The 17,481-nt window shown below is 43.6% G+C and overlaps 1 protein-coding gene across 4 annotated transcripts in view; it reads left to right on the top strand.

The window, feature by feature from the left end:
- Positions 1-17,481, top strand: part of ehbp1 (EH domain binding protein 1) — a 351,647-nt gene that overhangs the window by 77,665 nt on the left and 256,501 nt on the right. For all 4 annotated transcript variants that reach the window (XM_033026308.1, XM_033026305.1, XM_033026307.1 and 1 more), the window contains exon 6: positions 16,704-16,885. In XM_033026308.1, coding sequence (XP_032882199.1) covers positions 16,704-16,885 — 182 coding nt within the window. The remainder of the gene's footprint in view (positions 1-16,703; positions 16,886-17,481) is intronic.

Below are 17,481 nucleotides of genomic sequence, written 5' to 3' on the forward strand. Positions count from 1 at the left end.
GTCAAAAAGCCTCTGCATACAGCACCAAGTCGTCTCCAGGGCATGATGATGAGGATGCTACACGACTACAACATCAAGATCAAGTGGGTAAAGGTAAAAGACATGCATCTAGCAGATATGCTCTCCCGAGCATACCTCCCTGGCACCACAGGGTCAACCAGATTCACTGATGTCAACGTAGTTGAGTCCTTGAGCATGGGAGAGGACAAGGGCAAACGCATCCAAGCCCACACCAGGGAAGATGAAACACCACAAACCAGTTAAGAGAGTAATCCAAAATGGATGGCCATATCACAAGGCAGAAGTCCCAGAGGCAGCACAACCGTACTTCGACGTCAGAGACAAGTTGAGTGTGCAAGACGGCCTAGTATTCAGAGGAGAGAGAATTGTAATCCCTGTCACTCTACGTGGAGATATGAAGGAGACACTCCATATCTCTCACCTGGGAGTGGAAGGAACCCTCAGACGTGCTAGAGAATGCATTTTCGGTCCCGGAATTAACTCTGATGTGAAATAGTTCATTTCAAACTGTGAAGCCTGCAGGACGTACGAACAACAGAATCAGAAAGAAACTCTGATGCCCCATGACCTCCCAGATCGGCCATGGGAGAAAGTGGGAACCGATATGTTTGAGCTTGAGGGAAAGCACTATTTAATCACAGTGGACTCTCTATCTAATTTCTGGGAGATAGACAGACTGTACGACCTGAGCAGCAGGACAATTACTGTGAAACTCAAGAGCCACTTTGCAAGACACGGAATTCCCAGCACCGTCGTAAACGACAACGGGACACAGTTCTCATCAGAGGAGTTCGCCAAATTTACCAGGAAATGGGAATTTGACCACTACACAATTTCTCCAAAACATAACCAGGCTAACGGTAAGGTGGATTCGGTAGTCAAGGCAGCTAAGCGAATGCTGAAGAAAAATCATCACTCCAAGACAGATGTTTACTTGGTAATACTGGAATTGTGCAACACCCCTGTGCAAGGAGTGAACATTAGTTCTGCGCAAAGACTACATGGAGGGAGAACAAGGGCGACACTTCCAAAGACATCTAACCTCCTCAAACCACGCAGTGCTGAGATACTCACAGAGGAGAGGAAAAAATGAAGGATTTGCAAGAAAAACAGTCAAAAATCTACAGCCGACATGCCATGGATCTGCCAATCCTGAAAGAAGGTGATGTCGTAAGACTCAAGCCCTACAAACTAGGAGACACCAGATGGCAGAGAGCAACAGTTCAGAGACGACTGGATGAGAGATCATACGAAGTTGAGACAGAGTCAGGACTTCTAATCCGACATAATCAAGTGGATCTGAAGAAGACCGGAGAACTACCTCCACACATAACTCCAGAGAAACCACCAGACATGGAGAAGACTGGGACACCTTTGCAACCTCAGCTGACATGGAAAAGACCAACACAACATGCATCACCGGATAAAGATGCAACTCGTGAAACGCTTAACACAGAGAAATCTAAACAAAAACAAAGTGACACAAGAGAAGAAACTAGAATGTACCTACTGAAAAGAATGACATTTCTGAAAGAAACACCATCACAAAGACTACGGCAGGTAGAGCTGTCAGACCGCTGGAAATGTATGGCGTGTATGTCACAAAGTAACGTGTTTTGCTGTGATATACCTACTTGCTTATGACAAGAAAGCACGTGAACATTAGTTTATGCTATTGAAATGTCACAAGTGTGACTATGATTGAAATTGTGAAAAAATAAGATCCTTTAGGACCGAGATGAGAAAAACATTTTTCACATAGAGAGTGGTGAATCTCTGGAACTCTCTGCCACAGAAGGTAGTTGAGGCCAGTTCATTGGCTATTTTTAAGAGGGAGTTAGATGTGGCCCTTGTGGCTAAAGGGATCAGGGGGTATGGAGAGAAGGCAGGTACGGGATACTGAGTTGGATGATCAGCCATGATCATATTGAATGGCGGTGCAGGCTCGAAGGGCTGAATGGCCTACTCCTGCACCTATGTTCTATGTTTCTAAGACAGAACAGTTGTTTTATTCTGTTAAGTTAAACCATATTACTACAGTGTAATATTATGAAAAGTGTTTACGTTTACTTTGTTTTCGGATCGTTTGAAATATAATCCCAAAATGTCAAAAAGGAAAGGATGTGGCAATATCCATGTAATTTATGCATATGAGCTGTACTCATTCGCGCACATGCTCAGTAAATCAGTCAGTACTAGTTCACCTATTTTATAAGTGGACAGATATCAAAACAGTCCTATAACACTGCATCATGACTTCCCGATTCTTGCACTCAAAGGGGTAGGATGGCGACCCACAGTCCTGGTGGAAAGGGTCAAGAGCTTCAAATTCCTGGGTGTGCATTTTTCTGAACATCTCTCCTGGTCCGAGAACACTGATGCAATTATTAAGAAAGCACACCAGCGACTCTACTTCCTGAGAAGATTACAGAGAATCGGTATGTCAAGGAGGACTCTCACTAACTTCTACAGCTGCACAGTAGAGAGCATGCTGACCGGTAGCATCGTGGCTTGGTTCGGCAACCTGAGCACCCAGGATCGGAAAAGACTACAAAAAGTAGTAAACACTGCCCAGTCCATCATCGGCTCTGACCTCCCTACCATCGAGGGGATCTATCACAGTCACTGCCTCAAAAAGGCTGGCAGTATCATCAAGGACCCACACCATTCTGGCCACACACTCATCTCCCCGCTACCTTCAGGTAGAAGGTACAGGAGCCTGATGACTGCAACGTCCAGGTTCAGAAATAGCTACTTCCCCACAGCTATCAGGCTATTAAACTCAACTGAAACAAATCTCTGAACATTAATAGACCATTATCTGTTTATTTGCACTTTATCTGCTTATTTATTGATGTGTGTATATATTTCTATAATGGTATATGGACTCACTGATATGTTCTGTATTCATGCCTACTATGTTCTGTTGTGCTGAAGCAAAGCAAGAATTTCATTGTCCTATCTGGGACACATGACGATAAACTCTCTTGACTCTTGACTTGACTCTTGACCCAACAGACGAAGACAAGCATACCATATGACTTCTTGGCCACTCAATCTACTTTCAGAGAGTTATGGACTTGGGCCTCAAGATCTATACATCAATGCTGTTAGCATATTGCCATTAATTGTATATTTTCCACTTACATTCGACCTCCCAAAGTGCTACACCACACGCATCCACTGATAAAACCTGCAATTTTTCCGCCCATTTCTGTAGCTGATCTATATCCCACTGTATACTTTGATAACCTTCCTCGCAGTCTGTCACCCCAGCAATCTTGGTGTCATCTGCAAACTTACTAACTCGCACATCTGCATTTGTATCCACATTGTGTACAGTATATACATGTCACACAACGTAGATCTCTGCAGAACTCCACTGGTCACAGACCTCCAGCCTGAATATTGTCCTATCATTAAATCAGTTATGAATGCCTCATTAAAATCCATATAGACAACACCCACTGCCCTATCCTCAGTGATCACATTCGCCACCTCCCCAAAAATCTCTATCAAGTTACTAAGATACAACCTGCCATCTACAAAACTATGCTAACTGTTCCTACTTAAGCTATTCTCTTCCATATGGGAGTAAATTGTATCCTGAAAGATCCTCTTCATGGCTGACGCGAGGCTCACTGCTTACAATTCTCTAGTGCCCTTTTTAAACAAAGGAACAACATTGCCACTCTCTAGGACCTTGATTGTGCTGAAGAAACAAAGATCTTCTCAAGGATCCTGCAATTTCCACTCTTGTCTCTCTCTCAATAACCTGGGATAGATCACATCAGGCCCTGCGGATTTATCCACCTTAATACTTTTCAAGAATTCCAACACCACCTCCTCCGTAATCTCAAAGAGGCTTGTGTATTGGTATTCTCTGCACTGATCCCGCTGTCCTCCATGTCCTTCTCCTTGGTGAAAATGGATGCAGAGTCCTGACCCATTTCATCTGTTATCTTGTGCAATTCCTGATTGTTTCTCCATGGACCTTTATTAGTTTTCAGTACCTCTATTTAATCTCCAATAAATATTTTCTAGGCTTACAGGATCTGTTCACATTTCTTTTTATAGATCCTTAATCATTCTAGTAACTCTTCTCTGCCTTCTGCAGCTTAACAACCTTATATCTCTACCATTAAAACCTCTTTCCTAGTTTGTCATCTATACTAACTTTCTCCCACATCTTTGGGATGTGGGAGAAAAAAACCAGAGCCTCCCAGTGGCTCTACCTGCTGCACCTCATATTCCATCACTCGCCCAACACTCGGAGATGAAAGGTGGAACATCAAAATGAAATTTCTTCAAGCTGAAGGGACCAACGATTATCAAGTTAATTACCCACGCCAGATTGCTTTTATTCCATGGAGGATCCGTGGATCAACACGTTCAGGAGGATTGGTCTTCGGCCACATTGATACCACTTTGGGGAAAGTTCAGGATTGTGGGTGGCACATAATGCGTAGTGGGAGATCAGCCTCTGCAATCGCATTGACACAACCTGCTCTTTGAATAATTTCACTGATGTGTGAGGACTGAGTTACATAGAAACATAGAGTTAGATTTGAAAGTCTAAATATGAGACAATCTTCAATGCTGGAGGAACAAGTGCAGTTGCTTGTATACCATTCATGTGTTTACAAATTAAACAAGCTTCCTGTTCTTCAGGCAGTGGCCTTTGTCCAGTTGGATGCCTTGGTTGTGTTGTTGGAACTGAAAAGTAAATGACCTCTGGGGCCCTTGGCAAAATACAAGATGCTCACATTAATTTGAGTAAAGATAGGATGAATGCTAGTTTCTTCTAACAGAATTTAACATGTGTCCCCATTGGTGTTCTGACAGATCCACATTTAGTTTCTAAAATTTGTCAGTAAATTTTGATGAATACCAAAAGAGAAAGTTCCTTTAGCATATTCAATCTGGTGCGCACAATCTGTTAGAATGCTATGAAATACAAGCCTTGAAAAATATAATTAATTTGTATTCAATTAAGTTGACATGAACATATCATGTTTCACAAGTATTGTGTGATGGCATTTGGTTTAAATTTCCATAAAGAACCTCTTGAGTGATTATAGGGATCTGATTTACCTCTAATTTTGTGAATACTTGGTATGTATTCTTACTCATAATGCCTCCTCGTACATATAAGAATTGCAATCATCCCACAAAGGTACCATGATGACCTGGGGCCACAATCATTCCAAGAAATTCATGCCACTTTGCTATTGTTTTGCTCTTGCTTTGTTGGATCTTTTACTTTTTAAGCTTCTGCTTTGAACTGCACTCTTCTTTCTTAATTACATGTACATGACAGATAACTTTGATTAAGCTACAATTGAAGTTTTATGTGCAGTTCTGATAGCCACACTAAGAATGAAGAGTGGGTGCGGAAGAGGTTCACCAGATGTTGCTTGGACTGGAGCTTATTAGCTGTCATGAGAGATTGGAAAAACGTGGAAATAGACACAAAAAGTTGGAGTAACTCAGCTGGACAGAAGGAATGGGTGATGTTTTGGGTCAAGACCCTTCTTCAGACTAGTTATGGATAAGGGAAACACGAGATATAGATGGAGAGGCGACTTTTTTCCATGTCGCCTCCCTCGCGGCCTAACAGCTTGGATTGGAGCGGCCTTTCCCAGAGTCGGGCCCGGAGCATCAGCAGCAGGCGCAGCGTGGACTTTTCCATCGCGGAGCGGGCAAACCCTTGCCGGGGGTCACCAGAGACGAGTGCTCCGATCCCTGGCCTGGTGATTTTAGCATCGTGGGGCTGTGGTCTGCGGCGCTTCTAGCCGCGGGTGAGGCGTGGACTTACCAACCGGAGTTTGGGATCCCTTGCTGGGGATCGCCAGAGAAGAGTTACCGACCGCCGGCCTAAGGCCTATAACATCCTGAAGCCGCGGACTCTGGTAGGAAAGTGCTGATTCGGGACCTCCAAACTCCGGAGTGTGTTTAACCGTTCCGACGTTGGAGTTTCCATCATTCCGATGAGAGGGCCTGTACATCGGGCCGTCCGTAGTGGCGACTACAGAGGGTTTATGGCCCCGACCACGGGTGAACAAAGGAGGAGGACTGGCTGAACTTTGTTGCCTTCCACCACAGTGAAGAATGCTGTGGTGGATGTTTGTGTTAGATTCTGTTGTGTATCGCTGCTGGAAAGTTCATTTCACTGCACCTTCGGTTGCATGTGACGAATAAAATTGACTTTGACTTTGATGTAGAGAGATAAAGAACAATGAATGAAAGATATGCAAAAAAGTAACGATGATTAAGGATCATTGTTAGCTGTTTGTTGGGTGAAAATGAGAAGCTGGTGCGACTTGCGTGGGTGAGGGTTGGAGGAGAGAGAGGGAATGCCGGGGTTACTTGAAGTTAGATAAATCAATATTCATACCACTGGGGTGTAAGCTGCCTAAGTGAAATAGGAGATAGTGTTCCTCCAATTTGCATTTAGCCTCTCTCTGCCAATGGAGGAGACCAAGGATGGAAAGGTCTGTGTGGGAATGGGAAGGTGAATTAAAGCTACCGGGAGATCAGGTTGGTTCAGGCGGGCTGAGTGAAGGTGTTCCGTGAAGCAATCACCCAGTCTCACCAATGTGTAAGAGTCCACGTCTTGAGCAGCGGATACAGTAGATGAGGTTGGAGGAGGTGCAAGTGAATCTCTGACTAACCTGAAAGGACTGTCGGGGTCCCTGGACAGAGTCGAGGGAGGAGGTATAGGGACAGGTGTTGCATCTTCTGCGGTTGCAAGGGAAGATACCTAGGGAGGGGGTGGTTTGGGTGGGAAGGGATCAGTTAACTAGGGAGTTGCGGAGGGAACGGTCTCTGCAGAAGGCGGAAAGCGGTGGAGATGGGAAGATGTGATTAATGTTGGATCCCGTTGGATGTGGCAAAAATTTTGGGGGACAAACCTGGGTTGTTTCTCTGCAGTACTGAAAGCTGAAGGGGACCTGATGAAGTACATAAAAGTTTGAGAAACAGTGATAGGGTTGAGTGTTTTTCCCTGGGTGGAAATAGCAAATATCAGAGGGAACATGTAATCTTGGAGGCTTATATTTTCACATTTTAGTTCTTTGTGTACTATTCACATAGAGAGAATTTATTTTGTTCCCAGAAATAAACATAAGATGTAGAATCAAACTTCCGGGGACAAATATTACCAAGTTCACAGCACATGAGAGAAGGTCTCGCTCAAGTTGACTGGGGCAGGTAATTTGAGGGGAAAGGAACATCAGCCAAGTGGAATGTTATTAAAAGTGTGTTGACAAAAGCTCAGGATGTGTACGTCCCCGTTAGAGTGAAGGGCAAAGCAAACAAACATAGAAACACAGAAAATAGGTGCAGGAGTAGGCCATTCGGCCCTTCGAGCCTGCACCGCCATTCGATATGATCATGGCTGATCATCCAACTCGGTATCCTGTACCTGCCTTCTCTCCATACACCCTGATCCCTTTAGCCACTAGGGCCACATCTAACTCCCTCTTAAATATAGCCAAACGTAAGGAAGCTTGGCTGACGAGGGAGCTTGAGGCATTGGTCAAAAACAAGAAGGATGCATGGGACAGGTATAGGCAGCTGGAATCAAGTGCATCTCTGGAGGAGTTTCGGGAACTGAGGAGTGAACTGAAAAAGGAGATCAGGAGGGCAAAAAGTGGCCAGGAAATAGCTCTGCCAGTTAGCATTAAGGACAATCCCAAAAGATTTTATAAATACATAATGGTAATTAGAGAGAGAGTGGGACTCTCAGGAATCAAAGCGGTCACCTCTGTGTGGAGCTACAGGAGATGGGCAAGGTCCACAATGAGTATTTCTCCTCTGTATTTACCGAAGAGAAAGACAGTAGGATGGAGGAACTTGGGGCAGTCAATGGAAGTGTCTTGAGAGCAGTCAGTGTTACTGTCGAAGAAGTACTGAAGGTAGACAAATCTCCAGGACCTGATGAGATGTATCCGAGGACATTGCGGGAAACTAGAGAAAAAATTGCGGAAGCCCTGGTAGAAATTTATGAGTTGTTAAATACAGGAGAGGTGCTGGAAGATTGGAGGGTGGCAAATGTTGTGCCTCTTTTCAAGAAGGGCTGCAGAGAAAATGCTTGGAACTATAGGCCGGTGAGCTGGACATCTGTAGTTGGAAAGTTACTAGAGAGTATGCTGAGGGATAGGTTACACAGGCATTTGGATGGGCAAGGGCGATTAGGGATGGTCAGCATGGTTTTGGACGTGGGAGGTCGTGTCTCACAAATCTGATTGATTTAGTTAAAGACGTGGCCAAAGAGGTCGATGAGGGCAGAGTTTAGATACAAAGATACATACAGTGGATACATAGACAATAGGTGCAGGATTAGGCCATTTGGGCCCTTCGAGCCAGCACCGCCATTCAATGTGATCATGGCTGATCATCCACAATCAGATAGATAGATAAATACTTTCAGTACCCCATTCCTGCCTTCTCCCCATACCCCTTGATTCCGCTAACCCTAAGAGCTCTATCTAACTCTCTTTTGAATGCATCCGGTGAATCGGCCTCCACTGTCATCTGAGGCAGAGAATTCCACAAATTCACAACTCTCTGTGTGAAAATGTTTTTCCTTATCTCAGTTCTAAATGGCCTACCTGTGGCGGCACCTGGTGGTGGGCCACGCACTGTACATAACCTTCAGCTCTGGGGGGGGGGGGGGGGGTCACGTGTCCCGGTGGTGAAAGGTAGGGCTCACGTTGTGGTTACGGGTGCCCCTGGGGAGTATTTAAGGTGTTAATCTGGTTGGTTAGTGAGAAGAATTAGTGTAGCAATAAAGAACCGTATTTTCAGACAAACTTCGTGTCTGCCTCGTTCTTTAACAGACAACTCCGTGCTGATGCATCTAGTGAATCAGCCTCCACTGCCCTCTGAGGCAGAGAATTCCACAAATTCAAAATTCTCTGCGTGAAAAAGTTTTTCCTCATCTCAGTTCTAAATGGCCTACCCCTTATTCTTAAACTGTGGTCCCTGGTTCTGGACTCCCCAACATCGGGAACATGTTTCCTGCATCTAGCATGTCCAATCCATTAATAATTTTATATGTTTCTATAAGATTCCCTCTCATCCTTCTAAATTTCAGTGAATAGAAGACCAGTCTCTCCATTCTTTCATCATATGACGGTCCTGCCATCCCGGGAATTAACCTTGTGAACCTAAGCTGCACTCCCTCAAATTAGGAGACCAAAACTGCACATAATACACCAGGTATGGTCTCACCAGGGCCCTGTACAACTGCAGAAGGACCTCTTTGCTCCAATTCTCAACTACTCTTGTTATGAAGGCCAACATGCATTTGGCTTTCTTCACTGCCTGTTGCACCTGTATGCTTACTGTCAGTGACTGATGTACTAGGATACCCAGGTCTCGTTGTACTTCCCCTGTTCATAACCTGACACCATTCCCATTCTTGCCTCCAAAGTGGATAAACTCACATTTATCCACATTATACTGCATCTACCATGCATCTGCCCACTCACCCAACCTGTCCAAGTCACCCTGCACCCTCCTAGCATCCTCTTCACAGTTCACACTGCCACCCAGCTTTGTGTCATCTACAAATTTGCTAATGTTACTTTTAATCCCTTCATCTAAATCATTGATGTATATTGTAAATAGCTGCGGCCCCAGCACCGAGCCTTGCGGCACCCCACTAGTCACTGCCTGCCATTCTGAAAGGGACCCGTTAATCCCTACTCTTTGTTTCCTGTCTGCCAACCAATTTTCTATCCATGTCAATATCATAGCCCCAATACCATGTGCTCTAATTTTGCTCACTAATCTCCTGTGTAGGACCTTATCAAAGGCTTTCTGAAAGTCCAGGTACACTACATCCACTGGCTCTCCCTTGTCCATTTTACTTGTTACATCCTCAAAGAATTCCAGAAGATTTGTCAAGCATGATTTCCCCTTCGTAAATCCATGCTGACTTGGACCGATCCTGTTGTTGCTATCCAAATGTGCCGCTATTACATCTTGGATAATCGACTTCAGCATCTTCCCTACCATTGATGTCAGGCCAACTGGTCTATAATTCCCTGTTTTCTCTCTCCCTCCTTTCTTGAAAAGTGGGATAACATTGGCTACCCTCCAATCCACAGGAACTGATCCAGAATCTATAGAACATTGGAAAATGATCACCAATGCGTCCACGATTTCTAGAGCCACCTCCTTGAGTACCCTGGGATGCAGACCATCAGGCCCTGGAGATTTCTCAGCCTTCAGTCCCATCAGTCTACCCAACATCATTTCCTGACTAATGTGAATTTCCTTCAGTTCCTCCGTCAACCTAGGAAGATCTCCTCCATCCCCTGGAAGATCTGGGAGATTGTTAGCGTCTTCCTTAGTGAAGACAGAATCAAAGTACCTGTTCAACTCATCTGCCATTTCCTTGTTCCCTATAATAAATTCACCTGTTTTGCCTTCAAGGGACACACACTTGTCTTAACTAGTTTTTTGCTCTTCACATACCTAAAGAAGCTTTTACTCATCTCCTTTATATTCTTGGCTAGCGTACCTTCGTACCTCATCTTTTCTCCCCATATTGCTTATTTAGTTACCTTCTGTTGCTTTTTAAAAGTTGCCCAATTCTCTAGCTTCCCGATCATCTTTGATATGTTATACGTCTTCTCCTTTATTTTTATACTGTCTGAGAGGTGTTGTGTACATGGACTTCAGTAAGGCATTCAACAAGGTTCCGCATAGTAGTCTGCTCTGGAAAGTTAGATCTCATGGGATCCAAGGAGAGATAGTTGAATGGATATCAAATTGGCTCCTTGGAAGGAAGCAGAGGGTAATGGTGGAAGGTTGCTTCTCACACTGGAGGCCTGTGACTAGTAGTGTGCCTCAGGGTTCGGTGCTGGGCCCGTTACTGTTTGTCATCTACAGTAATGATTTTGATGAGAACATACAGGGCAAGATTAGCAAGTTTGCTGATGATACAAAAGTGAGTGATTTTGCAGATAGTGAAGATGGTTGTGAACGATTGCAGCAGGATCCAGTTCGATTGGCCACGTGGGCTGAGGAATTGTTGATGGATTTTAATACAGATATGTGTGAGGTGTTGCATTTTGGGATGTCGAACAAGGGCAGGACATGCACATTGAATGGTAGGGCTCTGGATAGTGTTGTAGAGCAGAGGGATCTAGGAGTACAGGTGCATGGTTCCTTGAAGGTCGCGTCGCAGGTGGATAAGGTGGTCAAAATGGCTTTTGACACTTTGGCCTTCTTCAGTCAGAGTATTGACTATAGAAGTTGGGAGGTCATGTTGCAGTTGTATAAGACGTTGGTGAGACTGCATTTAGAATATTATGTTTAGTTCTGGGCACTATGTTATAGGAAAGATATTGTCAAGCTTGAAAGGGTACAGCGAAGATTTACGAGGTTGTTGCCAGGACTAGAGGGTGTGAGCTGCAGGGAGAGGTTGAGTAGGCTGGGTCTCTATTCCTTGGAGTGCAGGAGGTTATCTTGTCGAGGAGTACTAAATCATGAGAGGAATAGATCGGTTAGACGCACAAAGTCTCTTGCCCAGAGTAGGGGAATCAAGGACTAGAGAACATAGGTGCAAGGGGAAGAGGACAAGATTTATTAGGAATCCGAAGGGTGGTGGGTTTATGGAACAAGCTGCCAGAGGAGGTAGTTGAGGCTGGGACTATCCCAACATTTAAGAAAGAGTTAGACAGTCATGGAGACGTCTAACAAGGGCAGGACCTACACATTGAATGGTAGGGCTCTGGGTAGCGTTGTAGAGCAGAGGGATCTAGGAGCGCAGGTGCATGGTTCCTTGAAGGTCGAGTCACAGGTAGATAACGTGGTCAAAAAGGCTTTTGGCACATTGGCCTTCTTCAGTAAGGGTATTGAGTATAGAAGTTGTATACAGAGTATTGAGTCTGAAGAAGGGTTTTGGCCCGAAACGTTGCCTATTTCCTTCGCTCCATAGATGCTGCTGCACCCGCTGAGTTTCTCCAGCTTTTTTGTGTACCTATTGAGTATAGAAGTTGGGAGGTCATGTGGCAGTTGTATAAGACGTTGGTGAGACCGCACTTAGAGTATAAGGCCAGAGGACATAGGTTCAAGGCGAAGGGGAAAAGATTCAATAGGAATCTGAGGGGTAACTTTTCCACACAAAGGGTGGTGGGTGTATGGAACAAGCTGCCAGAGGAGGTAGTTGAGGCTGGGACTATCCCAAAGTTTAAGAAACAGTTAGACAGGTACATAGGTTCCAGGTGAAGGGGAAAAGATTTAATAGGAATTGATAGGATAAGTTTGGCGGGATATGTACCAAACGCAGGCAGCTGGAACTAGTGAAGCTGGGACATTGTTGGCTGGCGTGGGTAAGTTGGGCCGAAGGGCCTGTTTCCACATTGTATCACTATGACTAACTGCTCCCCCTGAGTCTCACTTATTTTTTAAGAACTTGCTGAATTTGCATATTTATTGCCCAATAGGTGTGATATGTTAGGACATAATAATTGTTGAACGAAGACCTGTCTATCAGCCAAAAGGGGGCTGGTTTATTTCATTAAATTTATTTCCCGCCGGAAGTACATTTTTAGAGGTTGAAGTCAAGTGGAGTTGATGGTCATTTGGACAAGTACGGAGAGGTTCATGGCTGCAGATCTTGCTTCAAGCAGCATTTCACACACGGACACTCACACTCGCACAAAAATATAATGTTTCACAAATTACAAAAACATTCTCAAAGAAAGAAGACCTTGCATAAAAGACAAGATATTAGTGGAAAACAATTATTTAAAAAGGTAGTGCAGGAGGTGATCCTCAGTGGTCTGTTGCCGAGCTAGGATTAGGGTTATGTGGATTGGTTCAAGAGCCGAGTTGTTGGGAAATAGCTGTTCGTGAAGCTGGTGTGGTGCTTCTCGCAGCAAGAAGAGGGCATGGCTCAGACAGTGGGGATCCTCAATAACAGATGCCACTTCTTGAGGCAGTGCCCCATGCAGATACTTTTGATGGAGGGAGAGCTGTTGGTGATGGTCAGAGCTGAATCCACTGCCCTCTACAGCTTGTGTAAGAATGAACTGCAGATACACCAGCTGCAGCTCCCTGTGTTCCTGTGCTAAAGGTGTTGACATTTATTTGCATGTTCTTATTTGTATAGACATGGGCCAAGGTCTGGGGAGTCCTTTCTCCAGGTGGGATACTGCAACACCTCTCTATCGTCCTGCACTCCAGTCCTGTAGGGAATGGGCCACCTGTTAAAAATGGCATGATTTATTATTGTGGTTGAATTTTAATTACTTGACTATAAATGTTTAACTATGCAGAGTGGATCGCCTGCTTTTAGTTAAACAGGCTAAACAGATCATTTCAACAGATCCCAAAATACCCAGCATTGTCTACAGTTTCATCTGTGTGCCTGTGAGATACCAGGTCCAATATGTGTTTCTTAATAAATTGGCTGTATTATCCTGCATGAATCTTAAATAAATGATTTTCTCCACTTATTCCATGTGACGTATTGAATCAGAACATACAAAGGGATAGTAAAAAAGTGATCTATGACGATCGTGACAGTGTTCATTACATTGCCAATTCTAGTTTTGATGTAAAGCCAATGTTTTATCTTGCATTTTTTAACCATGTAAAGCACCTGCAGAGGTGTTTCCTCTTGATTTAGCATTTTTCTCAGATGATGAAATTACTACCTTTTGAAATGGCATAGGTCAAGGTTAGCAAAAGTGTGCATTCCCAGGCAGCAGGAACCATTGTTGAAGTAAGCAGTTGGTATTTACTTTACAGCTTTACCAGGTGTGAGAATGCCTTTGATCTGCAAATTAGCACCTTAATAGGGCGTGCATTCCAATTCATTCACGGCTTATTAAATTAGCCAGTTGCATTGGTTTTGTCAGTTCCAGCCAAGCATTAATTTGCTTTGATAGTGAAACTACTGGAAGAAGTTGTCTTTCTGTGAAGTAGAGGAACGAATAGAAATTTGTTTCTCTAGCACCTGTTGAAGACTATTCAATTTTCTTTGCAGGCACACACAGTCTCTCACTGACGCTTCGACAATCGCTCACTCTCGCACACATGCTCACTCTCACTTGCTCACTCTTGTTCACACACTCACTCGTGCTCACTCACGCATGCACTCACTCGCGTTCAGTCACTCTTGCTTGCTCACTCTCACTCGCTCACTCTCACTTGCACTCATTCACTCTCGTTCATTCATTCACTTGTTCTTTCACTCACTCACTCACCCCCGCTCACTCTCGCTCACTCTCTCACAATTTAACTTGGTCAATATACCTGCTAATTGATGTTTTAATAATCATTTATATAACAGGTTGATTTCAATGCCTGATTTACCACAGTATATAATGTTTAATGCTTACCCCACCCGAGCTGACTGTAACTGAAAGAATGCTTACATTCAAATATGAGATTCCTTACAGTATAAGAGTTACAATGTTCCTTTGAATTACTTATTACATTTAAATAGTAAAAGCATTCACAGAGAGCAGCTGTATTTAAATCTATAAATGATGCTAATTGTGGCCAAGTGCTGAGACTCTCTTTGCTTGCTAATTTATGTTGCATTGCCATGATAAACACCTTTGTACTCCAGTCTTTATGTAGATGCAATGGGAAAGCTACACTGTAATCACCCATTCATTTTTAGCTATTGTGTTTGAAAATTTGTTCATAATGGATTCACTGCACTGAAACTCTAGTTAATTACCGTGAGTCTGTTGAATTAAACAAAATAGAATGAATGCTTTATTAATCATCCGTACAAAATTATTGCATAAAATTGACTTGAAACAAAAACAAGATATAGTAACAATCTTTGCGACATAAGATGTAATGAGCGTTGTTTAAAGATTGGAGGCAGCATGCAACCGTTTTCATTCTCTTCAAGTACTGATAGTGAGGTACTCAACTATATTGGCAGAAACACCATAATGATAGCGGTATTGTAATAGCTTGATGGATCTTTATTGTACAGGACTATTTAATTTAATAGGTTTGCAGAACCTTAGGCATTAATCGCATTGACTGATTGACAGGGGCCGCAAGGGAAAAGAGCACCTTTTATTGTTTGTACTCTCATCAAATCTGTTCAACCTAATTCTGTAGAGAGTATTTGCATATTCTGAAGTATTTCTTCTGAGTGGACTTAAATCCTCCTCGAGTGTTTGATGCATTTTTATATTCATTCTTAAGGTATCTACATGCACTATTAGTTCTGTATAATGCAGGCAGGCATAATCTCTCAGATAAGGATGGTCTTGAACAAGACTTTCTATGAAGGATGGCATGTTACATTTCTGACTTATTCTACTCAGCCTGTAAAACTGAAATGTCAAGCACTGTTCGCAGAGTATCTGAAATGTATGCCTGCCAGCAGTGGACATCAGGAAAGGCAGTAGATGTTTCCAGAATGTCAATTATGTGCTAAAAGCCTCATTTTTTACTTCAAATTATTTAACTTTTATTTGTCAAACTAACATATTTTAGTTTCTCTCCAGAGATGCTGTCTGTCTCGCTGAGTTACTCCAGCATTTTGTGTCTATCTTCGATTTAAACCAGCATCTGTAGTTCCTTCCTACACAGCTGATTATATTTTAATGGTTTGGAATTTAAATATTGCAGAATTTAAAAAACCTTGCAGAAGTGAACAATAAATGTCCTAAATGTTGAACAACTAATTCACAGTTACATAGAAAATAGGTGCAGGATGAGGCCATTCGGCCCTTCGAGCCAGCACCGCCATTCATTGTGATCATGGCTGATCGTCCCCAATCAATAACCCGTGCCTGCCTTCTCCCCATATCCCTTGATTCCACCAGCCCCTAGAGCTCTATCTAACTCTCTCTTAAATCCATCCAGTGATTTGGCCTCCACTGCCCTCTGTGGCAGGGAATTCCACAAATTCACAACTCTCTGGGTGAAAACGCTTTTTCTCACCTCAGTCTTAAATGGCCTCCCCTTTATTCTAAGACTGTGGTCCCTGGTTCAGGACTCGCCCAACATTGGGAACATTTTTCCTGCATCTAGCTTGTCCAGCCCTTTTATAATTTTATATGTTTCTATAAGATATCCCCTCATCCTTCTAAACTCCAGTGAATACAAGCCTAGTCTTTTCAATCTTTCCTCATATGACAGTCCCACCATTCCAGGCATCAATCTCGTGAACCTACGCTGCACTGCCTCAATCACAAGGATGTCCTTCCTCAAATCAGGAGATGAAAACTGTACGCAATACTCCAGATGTGGTCTTACCAGAGCCCTATACAACTGCAGAAGTACCTCTTTACTCCTCTACTGAAATCCTCTTGTTATGAAGGCAAACATTCCATTAGCTTTCTTCACTGCCTGTTGTACCTGCACGCCAACCTTCAGTGACCGGTGTACAAGGACACCCAGGTCTCGCTGTACCTCCCCCTTACCTAACCTAACCCCATTGAGATAATAATCTGCCCCCTTGTGGGGGGGGGGGGGAGAGAACAAAGGGGGAATGGGGGGATTTGTAACTTTGTGAGCACCCCTTACGTACGGCTATTTGCATACCGTGGCACGGTATGCAAGCAATGAATTTCATTGTGACTTGTCACATGTGATAATTAAGTATTCAATTCAATTCAATTTAGTAATATTTTCCTATTCTATTCTAAAGTACTATTGACTGCTTTTCTTTCTTTTTCCAGGAGTCGCCATCAGGCCGTAGGAAGGCCCTGGCCACCAGTAGCATCAACATGAAGCAGTACGCAAGCCCCATGCCCACACAGACCGATGTCAAACTCAAATTCAAGCCTTTATCGAAAAAAATTGTTGCTGCCACACTACAATTTTCTTTATCTTGCATTTTCCTGAGGGAAGGCAAAGCAACGTAAGTCTCTTGGATTGATCGAACACATCTGCAGTTGCTTAAGATGCATTTTATATCCATTCAGTTACATGGTAATAGGAACATAGAAAATAGGTGCAGGAGGAGGTCATTTGGCCCCTCGAGCCAGCACCGCCATTCATTGTGATCATGGCTAATCAATTCCATATGATCATGACTGATCATCCAAAGTGCCCCATTCTGGCTCTTCCCCATATGCCTTGATTCCCTTTGCCTTAAGAGCTAAATCTAACTCTCTCTTGAAAATATCCAGTGAATTGGCCTCCAATGCCTTCTGCGGCAGGGAATTCCACAGACTTACAACTCGCTGGATGAAAAAGTTTTCCCTCATCCCAGTGAACCTACGCTGCACTCCCTCAATAGCAATAATGTCCTTTCTCAAATTAGGATACTAAAATTGCACACAATACTCCTGGTGCCATCTCGCCAGGTAGGCCCTGTACAACTGCAGTAGGACCTCCTTGCTCCTAAACTCAAATACTTTTGCATTGAAGGCCATTGGCCTTCTTCACTGTGTGCTGTACCTGCATGCTCACTTTCAGTGACTGATGTACAAGGACACCCAGGTCTCGTTGCAC

The sequence above is a fragment of the Amblyraja radiata genome, chromosome 8, assembly GCF_010909765.2.
Source record: "Amblyraja radiata isolate CabotCenter1 chromosome 8, sAmbRad1.1.pri, whole genome shotgun sequence".
NCBI classification, from domain to species: Eukaryota; Metazoa; Chordata; class Chondrichthyes; order Rajiformes; family Rajidae; genus Amblyraja; species Amblyraja radiata.